We start from the raw sequence: 25058 nt of genomic DNA, 5'->3' as shown, positions 1-25058 counted from the left end.
CCTCTTGCGTTTAATCAGTGGTACTTGTCTGTACGCCCGTGTGGTGATATATGTGCTTTACTGTAAACTATTTATGTTCTTTTTTTGAGGGGCTCTAGCCCCTCGTACATGCAGCTTTTAGTTACCGTCCACCTTCGTCTTACCCCATTACGCCTGACGTCGAAATTTAAAATAAATGTTTTCTAAATCATGAAAGATTTCAGAAAGATTTGAGGCACATTTTAACGATTTAAAAAAAATAGCAGACCTACAAGTTCATAGCGCGCCACTCGGTGGCATGCTATGAGCTTGTAGATCTGCTATTTTTCAATAGGTAAATTATAACAATGTTTGAAACACCAAAAGGGGTTCCCGCCCAGAATGGGTTTTAAACAAACATTAAATTCCCATTGACAATGAATGGAGAATTTTACGTCAGTGTCTGAGCAAATAGGCATAGTGTCTATTTTTCTCTTTCATTGTAATAACCAGTGTAAGCCATATGTAGGGCTATTTATACCTTCGTTGTGATCAAAGAAAACATGTCACTCATCCATTCACCTCATCTCACCTCTTGATTTGAATGCAATTTAAACAAATCATTTATGTGGAATGATCTTCTATATTTTCAACATGCGTCCTCGAGACATACCGTACAGCAGTGGTCCCCAAAGTGGGGTCCGGGGACCCCTAGGGGTCTTTGAGGGAGTTCCAGGGGGTCCCCAGCTAAATGATAGTTAGGAACCAAAGGACCCTTATGGGTCTGTAACTCAGAGAATACAAATACAAATGTGTACACAAAGTTAGTTCCATTTGTAAATCAAAGTTAAATTAACTTTGATTTGACAATATACATTGGGGGTCCCAGAGATAGAAATGCCATTAAATAGGTAATAGGGGACCTTGAAATGAAAATGGTTTAAAATCACTGCTAGAGCCGTAAAAATAATCTCTTATGGGGGTCCTTGGCATATATTTTCAACTGGGGGTCTGCAGGCTAATGAGTATATTATTTTGGGGGTCCTTGACATTAAAAACTTTGAGAAGCACTGCTGTACAGTACAGCGATCATATACTGTATATGACTCATCATTCACCCCAATGTTCTGTCATATGTCAACAGAACGTGTGAGAGGTGTGAATATCATCCACCATCAGTTGACTGGCGAGGAATAATTAGTTTCTGGGAAATTATGCAGGTTGACTTCTCAGCGGATTTATTTAAATCCTCGCACACACACACACACACACACGCACACACACACACGCATGCATAGCAATTTCATCTTGATTTTTATCCAGTTATAATCTCATTAACAATTTACGAATCAAGAACAAGAGGGATTTATTCCTCTGTCCTTGACCCCAGTTCCCCAGGGCTCTATCCTTGGCCCACCTTTTTCCCCTTAGACACCAACTCCCTAGCCAATCGACAACCTCACAATGTGTTGCTATGCGACGCATTGTGAGCTTGTAGATCTGCTATTTTCAAATGATTTAATAGATTTTGAAAACGTGAAATGGAAGATTTCTGCATAATGACTACTTGTATACTTTTGGTACTTTAAGCACATTTTGATGCCAATACCTTTGCACTTTTACTTGTACACGTGTTACCAACGAGAACCTGTATGATGGAATGCCAGAAAATAGCAGCAAGGAGAATGAGACTGACTATAGCAGGACACTGGCAAAGACACCAAGAGCTGCCAACCAGCAAAGTAGTGCTGTGGGAACCAACACGTGGGCAACATTAACATGTGGATGTGCTCAACAAAGACGCAGGAGTGCAAAGCACCAACGAGCTGGCCAGATGTGGCCAGATCATTGGCAATTTGTCAGTTTTGTCAGTTTGTCACCTATGACATCATCAGTCACCCATGACATAATCTATGACATATGACACATCTGAGCAGGGTTTCAGACCGGTCCACGTCTCATTATAAAAGGTAATATTGCACGAGGCAAAAAACATTACATGAGAGGAGATCTGTGGGTACGGTACATGGCATGCTGCCATGAGATGGGAGAGACAGAGTGTACGTCCGAGTGTAGATCTGCATTACAAAGTAGTCTAAAAGGTTGCCGTGCTGAAGTGGTGACCACCATACCTGCTTTACCTAATTCAACATTTTAATAACCGAACAAGATTAAATCATATAGTAAGTATTCTACCGACTGAAACAGAAGAGGCGGTTTTCAACATGGGCAAAGATTACTATGGCATTTTGGGCATTAGGAAAGGAGCTTCGAAGGAAGACATAAAGAAAGCGTATCGCCAACAGGCAATGCAGTACCATCCCGACAAAAACAAGTCACCGGGAGCCGAGGAGAGGTTCAAGGAGATTGCGGAGGCCTACGATGTTCTGAGTGACCCAGAGAAGAAACGTATTTATGACCACGTCGGCGAAGAGGGTCTGAAGGGTGGAGGCGCCAACCAAGGAGGGGGAGGAGCCCACCGAGGTGGAGGTGGTCATTGTGGAACTACCAGAAACTACACCTTCCATGGGGATCCTCATGCCGTGTTTTCAGACTTCTTTGGTGGAAGCAACCCGTTTGAAGAATTCTTTGGCGGCGGTAACAGGACTTCGTCAGGGGTGAGTAGTGGAATAGGGAACATACTCCGGGGGGACTTACTCCGTTCATTCAACAGCGGGAGAAGGGGGGGTCCGGAGGGTCACAGCATTAGCAGTGTGCGCGTGCAGGACCCTCCCGTGGTTCACAATCTGAACGTGACCCTGGAGGAGGTGTTCTCGGGCTGCACCAAGAAGATGAGGATCACCCGCAAGCGTCTGATTGCGGCTGATTGTCATTTGCCCGATGGGCAAATGACAAGAACAGAGGTCAAGATCCTCGAGGTGGAGATAAAGAGGGGATGGAAGGAGGGCACCAAAATCATCTTTCCCAAAGAAGGCGATGAGACCCCCACCAACATCCCTGCCGATGTGGTGTTTGTTATAAAGGACAAGCCGCATCCTGTGTTTCGCCGCAGCGGCTCCGACATCTACTACAACGCCAAGATCTCCCTCAGAGATGCCTTGTGCGGTGGCACAGTCAATGTGCCCTCAATAGATGGCAGGACCATACCTGTGGCAAACACTGATGTCTTGCGGCCAGGGTTTCAGCGGCGAATCAAATGGGAAGGGCTCCCTTTGACCAAGTACCCCAATCCCCGTGGTGACATGGTGGTGGAATTTGAGGTGATATTTCCACAGGTGCTCAGTCAGAGCACAAAGGACGCAATCGCCCAGGCGCTGCCGCCATGAGCTCCAAGGATTCTCTCAAAAGAAAGAGTTCTGATATTATTTTTGCTCAGAACTGACAAGACTGACTGGAATATAAGGAATTTAATTTTCAGTTCACAGTATTTTTAAGAGATTGTGATGCATGTGTGTATCAGTATGAAATTATCTAACTAACCGGAGCAATTTGAGCCAGCTGTAGTGTCGTGAAAGGTTTAAGAAATTGACTGTTAGGTTTGCCTCCATTTTTCATGGGGTGAGAGTTGTCATTTTTATTTGTATTTTCTTATTTCATGTTATTTTTGACAGGGAAAGTTATATAAAGTTACACCAGCTACACCTTTTATAATAATTACTCCAAAGAATAGTAAATACAATGTGTACAGTTTCACTAGTTTCACCATAGCAGGTCCAATATTAGATTTCCTAGATGCATTTTTTTTACTTTAACAAACCAAGTTTGCTTCCCTGTTAATTGATTGTCCATGCTACTGTTAACTTCTCTGTTGAGTTTTTCAGCACCTTTACTCATTACTAATTGCTCCATTTACAAAACTATTAAACCCTGCCCACAACCAACAACAAAAGGAAGAGATTAGTGGTGGTACTTGTCAGCTCACTGCATGTCTCTGTGCCTTTGTCTCCCCCTGCAGGAACTTCTACTACATCACCATGCTGCGGGACCCGGTGTCACGCTACCTCAGCGAGTGGAAGCACGTGCAGCGCGGCGCCACCTGGAAGACCGCCCTGCACATGTGCGACGGGCGCCTTCCGACGCGGGACGAGCTGCCCGCCTGCTACAGCGGCGAGGACTGGACCGGCGTGCCGCTGTCCAGCTTCATGGACTGCCCGTCCAACCTGGCCAACAACCGGCAGGTCCGCATGCTGGCCGACCTGAGCCTGGTGGGCTGCTACAACATGTCGTCCATGGGCGAGCGGGAGCGCGGCCGCGCGCTGCTGGCCAGCGCCAAGGCCAACCTGCGCAACATGGCCTTCTACGGCCTGACGGAGTTCCAGCGCAAGACGCAGTACCTGTTCGAGCGGACGTTCGGCCTGCGCTTCATCCAGGCCTTCACGCAGATCAACAGCACGCGGGCCGCCGGCGTGGGCATCAGCGAGGAGGTGCGCCGGCGCATCGAGGCCCTGAACGCGCTGGACGCCGAGCTGTACGGCTACGCCAAGGAGCTGTTCCTCCAGCGCTACCAGCACAGCCGGCAGCGGCAGCACCGCCAGGACCGCCTGCGGAGGAGGGAGGAGAGACAGCACAGGCAGAGGAGGCTCCAAAGGACCTACCTAGCCCAGCTCTGGAGGCTGGGGGGAGGAGGAGGGGGGGAGGAGGAGGAGGAGGAGGGGTGGAACGAGGGAGAGAAAGAGGAAGGGTTGAAGGAGGTCGTCACCACAGAGGACTACAGTAGCCAAGTGGTGCGGTGGTGAGGAGCGGCACGGTCAGAGAACCAGGAAGTGGCAGGTGAAAAGTGCGGATGCGCAGTTTGACTGTGAACCGACGGGTGGTGATTCATTCTGCGCCTCCATCTGACTGTGTCTCTCTCTCTCTCTCTCTCTCTCTCTCTCTCTCTGTCTCTCTCACCATCCTTTTATTTCTAATCCAACCATGCCTTTGACTCCCGAGTCAAAGAGTCAGACTGCCGAGTGGTGTCTTAATATTTAACATTGGATGTATTCGTCCGAGAGACTTCAGCGTTTTATATTTTATGTTCACATTCCTTTCTTTTGTATTGTGGTCGATTCTTTTTTTTTTTTTTGGACAGCCCATGCAATTACACGACCTGTACGGTTTCATTCATTCATTATTGTTGGTCGTTTTTGCAGCGGTGAAAAAAGTTCCCATACATTTCAGCGGGAGCAGGACAATGATGAAGGGGGAACTATGGGGGTGTGGCGTCTGTGATCTATATTTATCGCTCTGTGGCTCGGTGGAATATTCTAATTTATCTGTGGCGTACGTGAGACATGAAAAGACAGACATGGCAACATTCCACGGCGTGCTACTGTATACCTGATTGATTAGGCTGCTTTGTACATAAAATGGAGGAATGGAGGAAGTGAAGTGTGCTCAATAAAGATACCCAGCATCCATTGATCTGTGGTTTCCCATAATGAGCCGTCTCCTTTGTTTGCATACGTGTGTGTGTGTGTGTGTGTGTGTGTGTGTGTGTGTGTGTGTGTGCATCCAACATGCACATATTCTGCGTCCTCTCAGAATGCTGTCTATAAATAGAAACGTTTGCGTGCCAGAGTCCTTCATATTCTTTCACGTAAACAAACACCTGCATGTTAACGCACGCACACACACACACACACACACACACACACACACACACACACACACACACACACACACACACACACACACTTATACTTTACTCTACTTGTGATGATATTAAAATGTATAGACCTATTTATGCCATTTTTGTGTTATCCTGCAAAATGCAGCTACTTTTAAATCAGGCATACTGTAAGCCTAAATCTAAAAGTATTTTTAATCATAAAACTATTTCTCTTATGAGGACTATAATTCAAGCATGCACGCGCACACACACACACACACAAGCGCCGCGGGGCCTGAAAGACAGGCTGTCAGGGACAATTCCAGCACTCTTGCATCAACAGCGAGAAAAAAGCTGGTATTTCGACCATTAGGCACTGGCTGGTTATTGGCACTTCTCCAGCCAGATCGGTCATTTGAAGTTCAATTGACCATGGCTCTGGCACGGCAGAAATCATAGGGTGTCCGGAGGGGGCCGGGCCGGCGCAATTATTTCTTCTCCCCCTGCCATCATTTGACAATATACATAATAGTGCCTGGAGCTCAGTGCGCCTTCCTGTACATGTATAGGCGATCCCCGTGAAATGGGAGTTGCCAACATGATTGCTTAATATTAATGTCCTATATTTTCGATCTGGAGAAACAGGGCTCTAATATGTGCTTCCGGGCTCAGCATCCTAAACCTCTCGTGGGTTCAGGAGGAGGAAGACGCGTGGTTGATGCATTAGATGACGGAAGAGGGAATGATCGTTCTCAGACTAAAATAGCCCTTCTACTGTAGACCCAGCTGGAATCATTTCCTCCACAGCCTGCCGGTATGGTATATTAATTATTATATAAGTACGAACAAATTCGTAGAGTTGTACAACACAAACAAAGTATACATTAAAATAGCCATCTAGGGGTTCCTTGGCCTGTTTAACTGGAGGAGGTACGGCGATACACAATCAGCTATCAGTGGTCTGCAGTCCGTGTGCAGTTCAGTGAAGAGAATAGCATATTAACATTGCCCGTGTTAAGGTGACTGATGTCCCCCGGGGGACAAAACTAGCGTGCTAAAACTAGCTCCAAAATCCGAGGCACTTTGGATAAAAGCGTCCACCAAATGGGCCACTGAAGCACAAAGGTGATGCTTTGGCGAAGTATTCCCGACTGTCATAATAATTGCTTTGAAATATGGACTTGGCCGTGTAAAAAAACAAAAAACAAAACAAAAACACCATTGTGTCCTGGATGTTCATATCTATTGACGTGTAAAGACTGGCGTTCCAAGCATTATTCTAGTTCTGCACAACACAGCTTCCTATAGGTAATGAGACTGCAGAGGACGTGTAACTGCTGATAAGGAGCAGTAGTTATTCCAGGAGCTCCGGGTCAGATGAGAATTCTCTCCATCATGTTTGACCCAAAGCTTGTTAAAGTCACCTCACCACACAGCCTAGAATTATTATTTTCTTCCCCTTTGTAACGCAAAGAATTTCATCAAAGGATGTACGGTGCTGTGTGTAGGAGCCTGTCGACGCCCTCGCAGAGCAGCTCAGTTTCAGTTTCTTTGGGTCTTTCATGCTCCACAGTGATGTACTGTGTACAGCAATGTGGAAGCTTTCAAAAATGAGAAATGAGTTGACCTCTTCGCCAGCTGAGGCGGAAAGGTAGGTTGATGTCGTTCTATATGTTTTCCACAGCTCTGTGTGTGTGTGTGTGTGTGTGTGTGTGTGTGTGTGTGTGTGTGTGTGTGTGTGTAGCACGCACGCAAGTGTGCAACACAAACGGAGCAAATCGGTGACCATAAATAGTCATGATTTATTGCACTGAAGTAAAACTATCTACAGTTTTGAAACTAACCTATCTACTGTTTGAATACATGGAGAATCGTGATTCGTGAAGCAAATTAGAATCTAGATACATCCAGAATTTTTCAAGGGCTACACTGCATGAAAAGGGGGATACACGGGAATCTATGGCGAGAGATGCATTGAGGGTTTAAGTGCTCAAATGTCTGAACATACACATTAACATGAATCCAACATATTGGTGAAAACAAACAAAATAAATATTAAATTACTCACCACTGATGATAGGTCAAACAACTCTATGAAGCTATCTATGAAATCTTTGAAAGAAAAGTGTAATATACAATAGAATGTGATCCAAAAAATTATATGCAGTAGATCGATGTCCCTGCTTCATCTCACTCCTTGGTCTGAAAAACATTGAAACTCCTGGCCATAGGGCCAGGGACAGTCATACAGTACACAGGTGGAGCTAACGAAGAATCACAGGTGAGACAAGTCAGGTAACTAGTGACCTAAACAGGAAACACTGGGACATCACTACAAAATAAAGCCATGCAAGTGTAAAGTAAAATCCTAAAGAAAACACAGCAGGGAGACAGATCGCAAAGTGTTTTTCTACTTGTATTACTATTCTTTCTGCAAAATAAATAATGGTACTGACCAAACCTCAAATGAAATAAACAAAAGAAAAATAAACCATGCACACTGACACTCACTCCATCATAAATGCACGGTAAACCATAGATAAACCATACAATAAAATATAGGCTAGACTCTAAACCTTCCTGTTTAATCCTAGACCTGTAATAGGCTACGTACTGTACAATAAGGTTATCCCTCATGCTTTGTGTGTCGTGACCAGCGGAGGACAATGAGAAGGCTACATTTACTTGAGTACTGTACTTGAGTATTCACTTTTTCCCCCCCCTTTTTTTTGTTGCAAGATCGTGACATACAGAAAGCAATTCCGCTCGCACAGCATCACTATTTGACAAATCCAGTCTGCCACCTAAAATGAGTTTGACACCCCTTTTCTTCGCCTTGCTACAATCATTGCTGTCATCTTCACAGGGAAGTCTGAGCCGACCAAATATAGTCTCTGCTGTCTGGAAGAAACCACCAAACTCACAAAATGTTCATTTTTCAGGAAATAAAAAAAACCATCCAGCTCAAGTGGAGTTAGGAGATTTTTGTTTTTGTTTTATCGAACACCCAGACGTAAAGGGTGTTGATTAGTGTTGATAGCATTGATTTATGAAAAAAAAAAATATATATATCAAAAGGTGGTTCCTTCAGGACAGCAACGTCATTTAAATGTGCAAATAGCACCCGAGCACTGAGTTGCTATTTGCATCACAATGCAGTTAGGGGTCATTTCACTCATTGCGGGTGCTTTGAGAACACTCACTCATTTACATCCTAGAAATTCATGTGCAACTGCATCAGATATTCCATGCACATACGCACACACGTGTGTGTGTGTGTGTGTGTGTGTGTGTGTGTGCATGTGTGTGTGTGTGTGTGTGTGTGCATGGAATCTGAATGAAATACTTTTGACAGATGCCTCATGCCTGACAACTGATGCATTCATTTTAATATTCATTGTTGATGATATAATTTACATATACTGTACATAATGTATATTGTACATATTATATTCAATGTTGAACTAGTTTGACCACACGTACGGTATATTCATTCTGGGAGTGAGCAATGATGTGGTTCATAAAAATGCAACTAAACTTTCTGAAACAATAAAGATTGTTTAGTTGAGTCATACCCCAGCATCCATCTTATCCCAAAACAGAACAGACACAAACATAATTACATATCAAAACCTGACCTATATTTTTCTAACAGCTTTGGAGAATCAGCAAAATAGGTCACTGATGAGGGGGCTATAAAAATATCTCTCTATACAGTATATAGAGAGAGAGAGAAATGCTAGATTTTAGACTATGTGAGAATTATGCATTAGATAGAGCATACATCGGCAACTGGCGGCCCGGGGCGGGGCCACATGCGGCCCCCACCATCACTTAATGTGGCCCTCAGGTTAATATCCAAATATTGATATATTATTGATTTCAGCTAATTACTAGCTGTGACAGTAATATGCAATGTGGCACTCTGGAGTGAGTGTGGAAATGTAGTGGCACTCTGGAGTGAGTGTGGAAATATACTATAGTGGCCCTCTGAAGTGAGTGTGGAAGTATAGTGGCCCTCTGGAGTGAGTGTGGAAGTATAGTGGCCCTCTGGAGTGAGTGTGGAAGTACAGTATAGTGGCCCTCTGGAGTGAGTTTGGAAGTATAGTGGCCCTCTGGAGTGAGTGTGGAAGTATAGTGGCCCTCTGGAGTGAGTGTGGAAGTATAGTGGCCCTCTGGAGTGAGTGTGGAAGTATAGTGGCCCTCTGGAGTGAGTGTGGAAGTATAGTGGCCCTCTGGAGTGAGTGTGGAAGTATAGTGGCCCTCTGGAGTGAGTGTGGAAGTATAGTGGCCCTCTGGAGTGAGTGTGGAAGTAGGCACTATACATAGTGGCCCTCTCCATTGTCAAAGTTGCCCACCCCTGCATTAGAGGACGAAACAAGGGGTGCAGATTAGTAAAATCCTTGTTTTACATTCAAAGGGAAGTGAAAAGTAAAGTAAAAAAAAAAAAAAACAAGCCGACTCAGTGTGAGGAAAATAAATAAAGTTTCTCCTCCCTCATCAATAGTAGCGTTGCCAACGAGCCTCCCAGCAGTGCACGACAGCGCTGCAGGCAGAGCGTGGTTGACAGGAGCTTCCATCTGTTCTCATTATGAACGTGATGAAGAGCTGTTGAGGAGGTGTCACTTTATTATAACATCTCTCTCATCTCCTCTCTCCTTCTACCTCCGTATGGATGCATGTCAGGACGGGGGTGCAGCAGCTTTCTGTTAGGATTTGTTTAAAAGGGGGGCTTTGAGGGGCATTAACATGATTTTCTCCAGGATCAAAGGTGCGAGATCTCTTGGGTGTAAAAAAGTGTGGCAGAGTGCAGTAAGTGATTTGTTTGGGAGTAAAACAAAACGTGTATTGTTATAAAGTTGAAGGTCTATATTCGGATAGTATTGCTATAGTGTGGGAACCCTGACTCCCCAGGTGTCTAACGAACAGAAAATTAATTTGGCCAATTTCAGCCAATCAGGAGAGAGTAACCCATTTAACCAGCTTCCATTTGATATAGTGGTCCAGTTCTAATTTTCTATGTTGAGTTTTTTCTGTAATGACTTCCTATAATCTATTATGTGTATCCTATCCGGTACCCGGATTTATTCTCTAGAGCTGTAGAGACAGCTAGGGATTGCAGAATGATTGCAATTGCTATTTAACACTTATTTTAACAAAACAATATCACGTACTGCACCTTTGAATGGGTAATCCTTCTGGGAGACAGAATGTCACCGATTCGCCCCTCTGAGCAAGACACTTAACCTCTGACTGCTCCCCAGCCACTGTATGAATTGCTCCCACTGCTCTTAATAGGATGTGTAAATATAGTATACAGTGATAAATACAATATAATAGGCTATGAATAATGTTTAGCCTATACGTGTATTTGCACTGGGTGGCACAGCGAACCTGTATGTGTTACTATTGACTTGGTCTAAATCTGTGATTGTATTTGAATTTTGGAACGTAGCTTTAGGCCTCACTCACACCTTCGCATCTAGCATACAACATTGTTGGATGTTGGAGTGTTGGAACATTTTAGTTGTTTGTTGTTTTTGTTGTTTTCGACTGCCCTCATACAACAAAAATGCTGTGTCAAACCATGTGACTCCCATTGGAAATGAATTGCGAGCTTGCATCAGTAAACAAGTCTCATGCATCAGCTATACAACAATCTGTTGTGACCGTGTGAGTGAAGCCTTAGGCCTATTTTGTCATTAGCTAGGGAGGCTTTCTGGGCATAACAAATTGGGCATTGGGCAATAACAGCAACATCTGGGCATTAGAAAAAAAGGGGGCGTGTTTTTTTTCCAACATTAAAACCATGGGAATCAGTGACCCAGGATCTTGAAACCATTTCCATATAATATACCGACAATTTCACAAATGTATAATTCCTTCATTTGGATGGCTGCTTAGAGATAGAGAGGTGGTCTCTGTTAATCAGAAGGTCACCAGTTTGCCCCTGTCGTAGCCCACTATATAATATTGAAGTGTCCCTGAGGAAGACACTTTTACCCCTAAGTGCTTCCCCAGAGTATACTCATTGTGACCACTGAGCTGAAACGGAATTCCCCTGCATGATTAACAAAGGTCAGCTAGCCTCATTTCAATTCTCTGTATTTTCTTGGCTTTTCCCGTGTCAATATCAAGCTCTGATGTGTATAAAATTCCCATTGACAATGAATGGAGAATTTTACATCATAGTGTCTACTTTTGTCTTACACAAACATTAAATTCCCATTGACAATGAATGGAGAATTGTATGTCACTAGAGCGGTGCCCAGCTTAACTCAGCTTCCCATCATGCACCTGTGCACAGTGTGAAGCTCAACAGTGACTTTGTCACCTGTTGGTACTCTAAACACATAATTACATACATACAAAGGGACATGCATTGCTGTTCCTTGGAGTGGCTGCACCACTCAAAAACCTGAACTTTTAACATTCAGTAGATTTTCTGTGGTCTGGGGTTTTCTGGCTCAAACAAGTGCTCAACAATTTGCCTGTGGACTGTGATGTATCAAATCCCATATCTGACATAAGAATTTGCCAGCAGATGTCACTGTTGAGGGATTTTGCCTGTTTTCATTGCAGCTCAAAAGGCTGAACACACAGAGAAAACCCCAGCCCCACAGAAAATCCACTGAATGTTCAAAGTTCAGGTTGTGTGGGTGAAATTGCGGTAATAAAACCTAAAAATAAATGAAAATTAATGTCATGAAAGCTTTAAACAGACAGAAAAAAGCAGGGGACTCCCAACTCACTTTAAGATGCTCCAAAGTTTTATTCTGCGACACAGCAAGCAAAACAACGCTTCGTCAAGTCTTGACAAATACCTCACGGTCGAAACGTTGTATTATTTTTTGCTTTGGAGCGTCTTAAAGTGAGTTACAGGTCCAACATATCAGACCGGATATTTGATTTAACCGAACAATACTGTAACAAAACCATGGAGGCACGGCATCTTTTGAGAGCCCCCTGTCAGACTGGGGCGCTTAACTACACCCTGCTATAGCGTGTTGATACATGCACCGACCCGTTCTGCGTAGATCAACACAACACCAATGAAAGAAGTTTACAAACGTTTATTTTACAAAAAGACGACGAAGAGTCAGAAACATTAACTTACCGGTAATCGATCTATCGATCAAAATCTCTTTTCTAATTATTGTACTGCTTATTTATGGATTTTTTTCTTTCGATTTTTTTTTTAAAACAACCAGTTACCAGTCAGTATCAAATGTTGATGACGGAGCAGAGAGATTAAAATAATACAAATCAAATTGTGTCATCAAAGTGTTTTATCCAGTGAGGGGAGGGGAGGGGAGGGGGCATCATTTGGGGGCTCATGAAGGACACCTGCTCTACAGTTTGGGCATCCTGGCGATGTTGAGACGAAGGGACACGCAGGAGGATCCGGCAGCGTAACGCATCTCTCTCAGCATGCCGCCCCACTGCTTGGTATCCTCCTCGTACCTGGATGAGGGCAGAGCACAACCACAGGGAGTCAAAACAACTAGCAATATTGTCACTGTTTAAAACGCATTTCAACTGGGAAAGCATGCCTGTAATCTTTATACTGTATATATGTGTGTGTGTGCGTGTGTGTGTGTGTGTGCGTGCGTGCATGCGTGCGTGCGTGCGTGCGTGCGTGCGCGTGTGCGTGTGTGCGAGTGTGCGAGTGTGAGTGTATATGTATAGCAACATAACGTTTTTCAGAAAACTCTTTGGATTTAGAAAAGTAGAACAGTGGTTTTCAAAAATAGCGGAAATGTGACTGACTAACGATACAGAGACACCTACCTGACACAGGACAATTTGTTTATTTTTGGACCACAGTTCTTACACGTGATCATTCTAAGATGGCCCAATGTTAGACTCCATAGAGAAATTACTTCCATGGATGGACGAGTAACGTCAGGTCTTAACTAAAATAAAAAAGGTGATTGCATCGTGGCTACGAGCTGTGCGCAATGACCGTCGTGAGAGATGTAGCCAGTTATTGAGTTATATATCTCCCATGGTCAGCATCTCCTCATTACTGGTCTGTGCTCCTGACCTGTGCCATGCATTGTTTGCCTGGGGGTCCCTGGCACAAAACATTTTCAGATGGGGGATTTGTCAACATTATCTTCATAGATGCTGTATGGGTCCTCGTTATTGCTCTGTCATCCATGCTCTGTCTCAGAGGTGGACTGGATGGTTAGAAGATTTGCCTATCGATGACATCATCTGTGCTCGTTTAAAACAAGATTATTGTTTTTTTACTGTGGCATCAGCATGCATTCTTGGGAGAGTCTATGGTGGTTTCCATTAGCTTGGAATCCCCACAAATGATGTCACTGGCAGGCAAATTGACCAACTATCCACAGCCACCCACCTCTGAGACACAGAGCGAGTAGACAGATATAGTACCATATCTTACCAGTAAGACAGCTTAAAGGGGGAGTGTCAAAGCCCGAGATTAACATTGCTGATAAGGTACATCACGTGGTCTGAATGAAAACAGTTTCAAACGACACGTGACTATATCTCAGGCTCTGACGTGACCTAGCATCTAGCCGAGCTGAGTGGCTAGCGCACAAAGGCTAGTGGTTTTGAGGTAACCTTTTGCGTCAGACTAGGTGAAAGTGTAATCAAAAAAATTATTTTATTGCTCGGAAATCTTCCTTACAATGACATTGAGTTGTTGCACTGAACTGAACTGAGCTGTTGCATAATCGCAATTTCGCGTGACTAGTCCGTCTGAAGCCCACCACACACCGGCTGCGAAGTCCCCCGTGTGTGCGAGAGAGAGAGAGACCGCCCCTATATCGGTGTGTGTGTGTGTGTGTGTGTGAGAGAGAGAGAGAGAGAGAGAGAGAGAGAGAGAGAGAGAGAGAGAGCGAGCGTGTGTGTGTGTGTGTGTGTGTGTGTGTGTGTGAGAGAGAGAGAGCGAGAGAGAGAGCGAGCGTGTGTGTGTGTGTGTGTGTGTGTGAGAGAGAGAGAGAGAGAGAGAGGTGGAGTAGTCACAGGCAGTGGTTACGTGAAGCTCCAGGGCTCCGTGAGCCCTGTTCAGCACTTAGCCGGCTGAGGGCGTGTCAGCGGGGGGGAGACAGATAGACAAGATGGGTACGATGGAACCCGTCGCGCGGAATTGCGATTATGCAACAGTTTTCCCTAAAACTTGGACGTCAACTCGGTGTCATTCTGGCGAGTTTTTTGTAGCAAAAAAGTAATTTTTCCACCAAACTTTTACCCAGCTATGAGGCTGAAGGTGGCCTCAAAACCACTAGCATGAGTTGATAGCCACCAGGAACGCTAACTCGCAGAGCCCAGAGCCGCTCTGACATTTAGACCAGATACAAGATCAATTTCATTGGTCAAATTGAGCTGGCCCGACTTTACGTCACAATCTAGATGCTAGCGTTAATAGCCTTAATAGCTTCCCGAGGGGCGTGACATACCCGCTTTAATAAAGGCGAGAAGCGACTGCAGGGCTGAGACACTCACTTCATTATGTCAGCACTACAGCGGAGTGGACAGACGGTGAAATAAGCATTGTGGTCCAAAAAAAAAAGAAACTGTCTCAGCGATATTGTCAGGGAGTTGTCTCTGTGTCGTCACAACAGTCAGTCAGTGATATTTGATAGCGTCTGTTTATAGTGACATTTGTAATAATGAGCATTAGTGAGGACCAATTAAGATAAGCTTGAAAATGTGTGTTTCCATAAGCAATATGGCATGAGGACTTTAATGGTATGATTGCCACATCATTTGCAAGTTAGCAAGTGGAAATAATAACAGCAGGATTGAATTTGCTGCATTGTGGGGGGGGGGGGGGGGGGGTTTAGTGGTGCTCAAACATTTTCATGACATGTAGATGACATGTAGTGCAGGACCTTCACATGTATACAGGTATGTAGGCTGTTTGGCAGTGGACCCCACTTGAAACGATTCTATAGATAGGAGAACATTTGCACTTCTACAAGCTCACGCCCATGTGTAGTCTAGTGGTGTATTATGTATGTAGGTATGTCTTGTGTGTCGGAAAATAACCAATAAAAACAATTTAATAATAATAATACAAGCTCACGCCGCGTTGCAATAGCTTTGAGTGTTTCCTCATTTGGCTGGGAACCACCCTCAAGGAGAATCAGTGACAGAGGGACTTACTGCCAGACGTCGGTGACCTCTGAGGGGCCCATCTCCTTGTTCTCCAGCTGGACGATGGCGAAGCCTCCCACGGCGTACAGGGAGCCCCCGCTGCTCACCAGATTGACGGAGCTCCTCTCCTGAGGGAACTCTGTGAACGCCTCCCACCTGAGGAGACACACACACACACACACCATGTTAAACATACATTACATTGTGCCATAGTACTCTCTATCCAGTGGTGGATAATAAAGCATTCACACTCGAGTATCAATACTGCAATGTAGTAAGTAAAAGTAAAGTAAAAGTTCCGGAATTCAAAATTGACTTGAGTAAAAGTACAAAGGTGTTGGTATCGAAAAAAGTACCAATAGTATTCATTGTGCAGAATGTCTCATTTCACAAGTTTTCAAATGTATAAAATGTATAAAAATATCTATGTGAGCTTTCAAATGGCCAAAATAGTGGTTAAGAAGTGGTTAAAGTATGTTTTGTAATCAAAAGCAACTATAAACTAGAGTTTTCAAATAATTGTAAGTAAAAGTACTGAAAAAATAAATGAAATTCAAATAAACTCAAGTGTACATTACAGTACTTGAGTAAATGTACTTAGTTACTTTACACCATCTACTCTCTACAATAGTAGAATCTAAAGTGGTTAAGGCTATCGTTCAGGTTTCGTACTTGTTTGTTGCGAAGTCGTAGACTTCGCACGCGGCGGTCAGGCCCTCCTCATTCACGCCTCCGGCCACCACAATCTTGCCGTTGTGGACGATGGCGCCGAACATGGCTCTGGCCGTCTTCATGGCCGCCAGCTCTCTCCACTCGGACTGCTTGTGGTTGTAGCAGAACACCTTGTTGAGGGCTTTGCTGTGGAGGAATTCATAAGCAAAGAATGGAATGTTCATATTCATACTTAGGAGTAGTAATAGACCATCTTTTGTCGTAGAAAAAGATCAGGTTGAATCAGTGTGTAAGAAAACAAAGCAAAGAATCTCTTTTCTTCGCCGTTTAAGATCTTTTGGTGCTACAGTAGTAGGCGGATTCTTCTTTTGTTTTTCACTTCTGTTATTATGAGTGTACTGTAGTACCACCTGGTATGGATGCTTGTCTGTAGCCCTAAATTCACAACTGCTGCAACAACTGAAAATGTTGTTCAAATATTGTTGGACAACTACTTCAGAGACTCTATACATCCATGTATGATGTATAACGGCATCCTAAGGTTAGCAAGGAATATCATCTCAAATACTAGCCATGTTTTGTATGGAGAGTATAGGTTGTATGGAGAGTATAGGTTGCTGCCTTCAGGAAGGAGATATGGTGTTCCAGCATAACAATAAGGTCAGACTGAAGAGGTATTTTGTCCTTGGCCAGGACTAGACTGAGCTGTGGACATTGCTCTTGCCTTTATGTTTATACATATGTATGTCATTGTATTTTCTTTTCTGTTTTGTGTTACGTCAAATGTGTGCACACTGTATGTGTTGCATACAAGGCAGCTGGGTCACAAGACAAATGTCAGTGAAAACTGACACAGTACTATATCATATCATATTTCACGGCTGGAAGGTTGGTAGGCACAGCTTGGGGAAATGCTGGATTTGGGGGTTCAGTCGTGGGCCTTAGCAGGGGTGTGTACGTCGTGACATGGAGGGTCTAAAACAAGGCAAGGGATATTTAGTTGTAAAGCGCATTTCACACACAAAGCCAATTTCACAGTCCATTATATAAAGCACAAAAATGTATTAGATAAAAATGAAAGATAACAAAAAATATGAATTGTTTGCTCAGTTAGTTAGTTGCTGCGAGAGTGAGGTCTAGCCAACACCAACTCGGGATTCCTGGATCGCTGCCCTCCACAATTTCCTATCTATGTAGGTTCTTGAGCTCTGCAGTGTTGTCAGCCAAGCTGTCTATATACTGTAGGTGGCTACGCTTCTTTCCCCTCCTGGCTTTGCCCTGGGTTGGCTCCCATAGGGTCAATTTACTTGCCTCAAGTTCTGGGTGCCTTACGCAGTGCCCTGACAGTCTCATCCTTCTCTCTTGTTCAGTAAAAGGCTCTCCAGATCTTTAGTTAGCGGGAAATATTTATTTTAAGGTCCTCATGCTATTTCGACAGGATAAAATAAGTGAAAAACAAACAAAAAGCTGAGCTGGAACTACACCATAAAACTGCAGCTGATAAATTGTCTTTCTTTTTCAATCTTAAAAAACATAACCTTTAGTGTAGCAGCATGCAGTGGAGGACATACATAAGAGCTGTTGGATTTAAAAGCACTGGTAGTCAGCGTTGGTGAAAGCCTCAGATCCTCTGGAAGTTTGTTCCGACTAAATAAAGTGTGGCATAACTAACCGCTGACTCACCATGCCTTGTCTTAAGTCTGGGAACAGTTAGCGTAAAAGCACCTGCATAAGCAAGCAACTGCAAAAATATAAGCAACTCGGCACCTGCTCCATCACCTGACACTACAGTTCATGGAGTTTAATGCCTATTAGTCGCATTGTCCTCTCCATGCGGTATCAAATATCCTTGCAGTACGCCTATACTGTAGTATAAGCACTCATATTCTGAATCCTTTTAAAACAATAATCACAACACGCATGATAACGCATTGCGTTTATGGTAAATGGTGCATGCATTTATATAGTGGCTTTATCCAGGGAGCTTTACATTGTGCATGTCCACCGAGTGGCGGAGGAAACCATGCAAGGCACCAACTCGCTCATCGGGAGCAATCAGGGGTTCAGAGTCTTGCTCAAGGACACTAGCTCTGGGGGAGCCCGGGGTCGAAGGGCCGATCTACCTCTATGCATTCATAGTCGTTTTTCTTCTGATCTACAGTACAGCAAGTAAGTGTTCAGCAAATACATTTTCTCCGGTTCCGCAGAATGTTTCCAGGCATCTTGCTAGCGGGTGAAGTTGTGCCAGAACCTTTCCTTCAGTTATGTCTCTCCACTGAGTATAAACGGGTTACAATTTATACAAATTATGCACAGGACAGAATAACTCATGCACAAATTATTGTGTTAAAGGCTTTGCTGTGGGGGAGGAAGATGATGAATGGCTTGTCAAGAAAACAATAAAAAGTAACAGGTCAGTAGGCTAAGTCTGACAGAAACGAGTGAATCCATAGCATTTGTATCAGTTATCTTAGCTGGGTTTAGTTTAGTTAGCACAGTTATAACCATCCATCCGAGGATGAGATACTAGTCCAGAACTATTGTAGTTCTTCTACCCTTCTACCCTGTCCGGTCACAGGGTTTCATGTATTAAACCAAATTTCCAAATACACGAACAATACATTTACGTTTGGTTATTCTAGGAGATTACATTTGGACAAACAGCAAAGTGAGCAAACTGTTGCTAACTTGTGTTGCACACTCCCACCTTCCAAAGAGCTTAACAGAATGACGGAACACAAACAGCTGTGACTCACAACATATGGCCTGACACGCACGCACGCACACACACACACCACACACACACACACACACACACACACACACACACACACACACACACACACACACTCACTTGTCGTCTGTCTTTCCTCCGAGGCAGTAGACCAGTCCTTTGTGGGAGACGACAGCATGACCGTGGATCTTCAGTGGGAGTTTCTTGCTCTCGCTCCATTTCATCTTCCTGAGCAAAGGGGGCAATATGGTCATCTGTTAAAGGTTCTCTGTTGTTCCTCCTGTACATTCTGTTTCATGTTATGCGTTTTCACACTTAACAGACATGAACCGCATAGACAGAGACTGTTGTTTCTGTCTCCTCTATAACCTCCTGATAGGTGAGAAGACGAACAGGAATAGTCTCACACTCTCTCAAGAAGAGATATTTACGTAGTCACTTACAGGTAGCCTACAATCAGCCACATGTTTGTCTCCCCTCCCCCTCTGTCTCACACTACAGTATATATCCTTGCTGGTTTTCTCTCAGGACTGTTTTGACTCTGAACTTTATCATTGGAAGTAAAGCGACAACACCTAAATACCGTATTTCCCTCTTCTACACTCTGACAGTCTGAAATCCTATATATTAAAATTGCCCTGTGCATCACAAACGTGAGATTTGGATTTGATTGGCCAAGCTTTGCATGATCAGCTAGTATATATGTTCTACTGTAGTGGGATGATCATTTACACTGTATGTACAGTACATAAAATTAGAAATGCACTCCATTCACAGTGTAATATTTCCTAATGAGCAAACAGCTTAGGCGAGGTGACATGGATATGCAGCTCATCATTTGTCACATATTTTCTTTGTGCAGTTATTCATCAATACATTTTTCAAGTCATCTATCCGGGCACACAAAATAGTTAAAAAGGAGGAAAAACGTTATTAAACCAACATGTTTCGACTTTCGACCTATACCGGTCTTCATCAAAGGCAATTGTTACCTGAAAACTTTGCAGACAGCCAAACAGAATGGAGTGAGATCGATAAGAAAGAAAGAAAGAAAGAAAGAAAGAAAGAAAGAAAGAAAGAAAGAGAAACTAACACAAAAGGGAGAACTATGAAGAGGTAAGAGGACTCACTCTGTGTCAAAACACATGACGCTGTCTAAGGACTCATTGGTCTGGAGGTCTTTCCCAGCCACAGCAAAGAGCAGGTTCCCGGTCTCGCCCAGGTTGAACAGACATCTTGGCGAGGGCATGGGAGGCAGGGCAACCCAGTCCGATGCCAGGGGGTCAAACTGCAGGGACAAACCAGGGCCCATGTCATGAGTACACATGAATTTAACTGTCTGGAGTATACGCTTCTCGGCTTGAATAAATCAACACACTTATTGGCATGCATATCTTTACTGCGCAGACATTACATTTTTGCTCCAAGTTCAATGTTTTTTAATAAATCGCAGAAGGGCAATGCAGGGGTTGTGTAAGAAAGCACTATGGCTTGTTTCCATTGGGGTCCTTATATATAGCCTACTCAATTCACCGAAACAATTAATGATGAATGAATAGTGACCTCAAAACTTTTGAGAACCAACTGATATACAGTAGCAACATAACGTTTCTCAGAACACCGTTGGGATTTAGAAGACATTTTGTAGAATCGGCCTCAAGTCTAAATGGGATAAATATTGTCTATCGTCATTCTCACAGCTGGCCCGGGTTCAAATGTGACCCCAGGCTCTTTGCTGCACGTCATCCCCAGTCTCCTTCCTGTCCCTCTCCCACTGCCACTATCAGTAATAAAGACTGAATGAATGCTGAAGGAAAATCACATAAAAGCACCATGCTGGGAGACCCCCGCGAGGTCTGTGAGAGGTTATAAGTTTAACTGACATCATCTCCAATCCCTGCTGTTTTATCACTCAGCCTTTCTCTGCCCTGCTTGTGGAAGGAGCCGTGTAGACTCAGACAGCATACAAATATTAAAGTTTAACTTCACAAACCAGACAATGGGAGGACTAACAGTGTCTTCAGCAGCTGAGCATATCTATCTATTTCCATTAACGATTCGTGATAATTACATTATGACGAACATCTAGATTTATTACAGTATAATCGATTTCATGATTTCACCTTCTGATGTACATTGTACATTTCTATCATTATTGAATTATTGTAATATTAATATGAATAATATATCATATTATTAACAATCATTTTGAACCACAGCTGACTTGTTGTTTTGATTTACTCTGTGTTGTTTTAATATAATTATTTTATTTTGTGAAGCTGCTTTACACTGGGTTTTGTAAAAAAAGGGGGAAAAAAAGAAAGGAAAAAAAGCGATGTTGAATGAATTAACAATATGACTGCACCAGCCACCAGTGTCTCTCTCTCTCTCTCGCACGCACGCAAAGTCCTGTACACATGCAAAAAACATTTCTATCCTAATGTCTATCCAATAAGCCAGAGAGGCTTATTGTGGGTATCAGCCAAGGTGCGGGTGTCTATCGCCACTTCAATGCGCTAGACCTCTGGGAGATGAAATGTTGAGGTAGAGCGCAACACCTAGCGCCCAGCACTTACCGCACCACATCAAGCCCTGCTGCTCATACGCTGAGTCGGTGGTGCCCGGGTTCCAACCCGTGGTCTTGTGGTCGAAAGGCGAGTGCCTTAACCGTAATCTAAGAGTCAAACTAATAGATTCAACACGTCACATTGCGGGAGTTAACCCATTTTGGGCGGGAACCCCTTTTGGTGCTTTAAACATTATGTTATAATTTAGCTATTGAAAAATAGCAGATCTACAGGCTCATAGCGCGCAATTTTAGAAAAATCGTAAAAATGGGGCACAAATCTTTGAATATATATTCTTTCAAAGTGAATGTTTTTAACTCAGGTCTAAATGGTTTAAGCGTCTTCTCACCGTGTAGAAGTAGCACTGCAGCGGCATGTCCTTGTTTTCCTCCTCCACGAACAGGCCTCCCACGATGTACAGCCGGTTGGCCTCCGTCGTCATGCTGACGTGGTTGCGCGGCACCAGCTCCGACATGGCCGCCAGGAAGCACTCGTTCTCCACCACGTCGTAGGCCACGGCGGCCGAGTCGTTGATCATCAGGATGAGGTCGCGCGCGAACATGCCGTGCCGGACGGTGTCGTTCAGGCAGCCGGGGAAGCTCTCCTCCTCCTCCTCCTCCTCCTCCTCCCCTTCCTTCTTGGCCGGCTTCTCCGGGAGCTTCCCCTTGAAGGCGTCCCGGACGGTCGCCATCTTCTTCTGCACATCGGGGTCCGCCTTGATGAGGTCGTCCGTCTCCACCTTGTCCTGGAAGTATAGGGACGCGCCATATGAATCGGTAGCATGATCGGAATCGGCCATATAAATGCCATATAGCGGTATCGAATCCTCATTATTTAAGTGGTTTTCACCAGCAGAAATATATAATAAATGAAAAATTAAATAAATCATCAATGACTTCAATATGAATCTAGTACCTCTAGTCTAGAACAAAAGCTTAATCAGATATGATGTAAAATCTTAAGTAAAATAAAACTTTATATATAAAAACTAAAATAAACTTTACATTTGTCTACATTTAATTTGTGTACTCTTCAGTTGTGAAAAGAGTAGCCTATAGGCTATTTATTGATTGATTGAATACTTTATTGGTCCTCCGATTCTGACCGATATCGGTCAGAATTGGTATCGGCAGATATGACCCTGCAAATAATCGGAGATTCGGTCATAATTTCATAATCGTGCACCCGTATACCTGGAAGTACTTCTCGGGCATGAGCCGGAAGCGGACGCAGTCGAGCGCGTCACCCAGGACTTTGACGCGGCTGGTCTTGTCGTGGCGCACCCACGCCATCAGCGCCTCGAACACCATCTCCTCGCGCTCCACGTTGAGCGAGTCTCCGCCGATGATGGCGAACAGCTCGTGCGGCGCCAGCTGCAGGAACTCGGAGTCGACGCGCATCACCTCGAAGCGGTCGGCCACGTAGTTGCGCGCCGCCACGGCGAGGCGCGGGCAGTTCAGCACCAGGCCCATGCGGAACACGGCCAGGCAGTTGGCGGGCGACAGCTTCTTCTGCAGGTAGTTGACGCACACGGTGAACACGGACGGGATCTGGAAGCGGTTGGCCACGGCGAAGATGTCCTGCACGTTGCTGTCGTTCAGGTCGATCTCGGCCGAGTACAGGTACTGGATGACCATGTCCAGGACATCTGGGTTCACGTCCTCCAGAACCACCTTGACCGTGGGACAAATTAAAGCATTAGTCAACCTGTTGTTTCAACCCTTTCCATGTCAAGGTCCATTATTTATTCTGCATTTAAGCCACGGACCACCTTGACCGCCTCTCAGCCCTCTATTTTGTTGTCGTTGAATAAGATGTCCACAATGCCATGCATATAGGAGATGAATAACAAATAATAATAATTCTTGTGTACACTTCTTGTAAATTAAGTAGTGCAGATGTTCTACACCATACTGTCCATGCCCAACAGAAACAAACCTTACAGTATCACATGACATTGATCATGCCTTGTATCGCTTTTTCAACCTCATCTCACCTGAACAAAGATACAGAACCTTAGCCTGGAAAAAGGCCCGCTTTAGTAGGAGTTTTGTCCTGGCCTCCAGCCATCGAGACATTAAACAAACTGCCCTGCCGATAGTTCTGTGCACACAGTGGGGACCTCATGTTTATGCATGTGTCTTTGGTGTTATGTTTTTTCTGTGCTATGTGTTGTTGTGTGGCTGCTTGAACAGACCTGTGAAGATGAATATCATTTAGGGACAATAAAGAGTATGATTACCTCCTTGGTGTTCTCCACCTCCTTGCCTTCCTCCGTGAAGAAGACCTCGCGGAAGTAGGGGCTGCAGGCGGCCATGATGAGCCGGTGGCACGGGAAGCAGCGGTCGCCCACCTTCAGCGTGCAGTCCACAAACTTGTTCTCGATCAGCAGCTCCTTGAGGCCGTCCTGGAGCAAGGTGCTCTGGAAGAGCCTCAGCTCCTCCTTGATGGCGTTGGGGTCCATTTTGGTTTCGGCGAGCAGGGGGAGGGAGGGAAGACGGGAAGGGGGGGGGAGCGAGACAAAGACAAAGGCGAGGACGAAAACCGAAACGAGGGGAGAGGTTCGCGGAGGAGAGGAGACGGCTTCCACACAGAGGTCCTCCTGGCAGCCGACGCTGGACGGAAAAGGCAGTGGAGAGGAAAGGGTTCCCGTCCTAGAGAGTCTGCAATGCAATTTAATCCTGCGCTCTCGCTAAATTTAGCTCCCTAGACCCACACCCACACACCCCTTCTCACCTCCCTGCCGCAGCTCAATGGAGTCTGGTTGGGCCAAATCCGAGTAGAGGCCCTGTCCCAGTGCAGCTGCCCCCATACCAGAGTGAAAGAAGCAACTGGAACAGTGAGTGTGTGACTGGGGGGGACGGGACGGGGCACACGTCACCCATGACACAGCTCCCAAAGTGTCACAGCCTGGGGTTCTAACAGTAGCTAAAGAGGGACAATGACATGTCAGTGCTGCTGCCAAGCTGAGCTCATTACCCGTAATAATGTTGCACTGGAGTGTTATATTCTGAAAGGATTCATCAGAGCCTCTGCATTCCATTCACTGACTGATTCATTCATCTATTTTGAAATCTTTCCTTCCTTCCTTCCTTCATTCAATCAATCTTTGGACAGTCTCACGATTGACCGCTGATGTGGAATAGGATCCACTCTGTCACAAAATGGCTGCAGCGAGCACGCCAGGCGCTTTCACGCAAGTGAGATTGAAACGTGCATGTACTGTGTATAGTGTAGTGGTGACGCTTTGGGCTAAATTGGGATCAGAAGGGTTTGAGGGTGTGTCATCACACAGCTGCTGCAGGGAAACAGGTGAAAGGCAGGCTTGATCGACAGCTCCCTGCACCTATCAGCTTCGTCTGTAATTCCCCCCCCATGCCGGGGCTCATTGTTTCGAAAGCAAGAGGTCAGCTGCTGGGGAGGTGGGGCATGTGTTTGAGGA

The 25058-nt window shown here is 44.7% G+C and overlaps 3 protein-coding genes across 3 annotated transcripts in view; 2 read left to right on the top strand and 1 right to left on the bottom strand.

Moving 5' to 3' along the window:
- The window catches only part of LOC308311644 (heparan-sulfate 6-O-sulfotransferase 3-B-like), a gene marked incomplete at its 5' end in the record, with an annotated part of 30607 nt that extends 25285 nt beyond the window's left edge, over positions 1–5322 (top strand). The window contains one exon of the mRNA XM_080758416.1: positions 3875–5322. Coding sequence (XP_080614542.1) covers positions 3875–4655 — 781 coding nt within the window. The 3' untranslated portion in view covers positions 4656–5322. The remainder of the gene's footprint in view (positions 1–3874) is intronic.
- Positions 2184–3245, top strand: LOC308311645 (dnaJ homolog subfamily B member 1-like; the record flags this gene model as incomplete). Its single annotated transcript, XM_080758417.1, has 1 exon — positions 2184–3245. One exon carries the CDS (start codon positions 2184–2186, stop codon positions 3243–3245), a length of 1062 nt encoding a protein of 353 aa, XP_080614543.1.
- Positions 5323–12567: 7245 nt separating the features above from the next.
- On the bottom strand, positions 12568–24341 carry LOC308311641 (kelch-like protein 41b). The gene is made up of 8 exons (XM_080758413.1): positions 23859–24341; positions 22810–23289; positions 21966–22361; positions 20180–20337; positions 19170–19277; positions 16316–16501; positions 15653–15799; positions 12568–12973 (listed from the first exon to the last, which is right to left on the bottom strand). The coding sequence occupies exons 1-8, from the start codon at positions 24078–24080 to the stop codon at positions 12862–12864; spliced, it is 1809 nt and encodes a 602-aa protein (XP_080614539.1). The 5' UTR covers positions 24081–24341; the 3' UTR covers positions 12568–12861.
- Between the last annotated feature and the right edge of the window lie 717 nt (positions 24342–25058).

The sequence above is a fragment of the Protomyctophum bolini genome (assembly GCF_963924005.1).
Source record: "Protomyctophum bolini genome assembly, chromosome: 24".
Taxonomy (NCBI): domain Eukaryota; kingdom Metazoa; phylum Chordata; class Actinopteri; order Myctophiformes; family Myctophidae; genus Protomyctophum; species Protomyctophum bolini.
This window is presented reverse-complemented; position numbering and strand designations above follow the sequence as displayed.

Excerpts from the sequence above, each read along its gene's own strand:
- LOC308311641 (XM_080758413.1), bottom strand. The coding sequence starts at position 24,080 with ATGGACCCCAACGCCATCAAGGAGGAGCTGAGGCTCTTCCAGAGCACC. Across the intron at positions 23,290-23,858 it reads AGGTGGAGAACACCAAGGAG|GTGGTTCTGGAGGACGTGAA; the intron begins GTAATCATACTC and ends CCCACGGTCAAG. Across the intron at positions 22,362-22,809 it reads TGCCCGAGAAGTACTTCCAG|GACAAGGTGGAGACGGACGA; the intron begins GTATACGGGTGC and ends CTATACTTCCAG.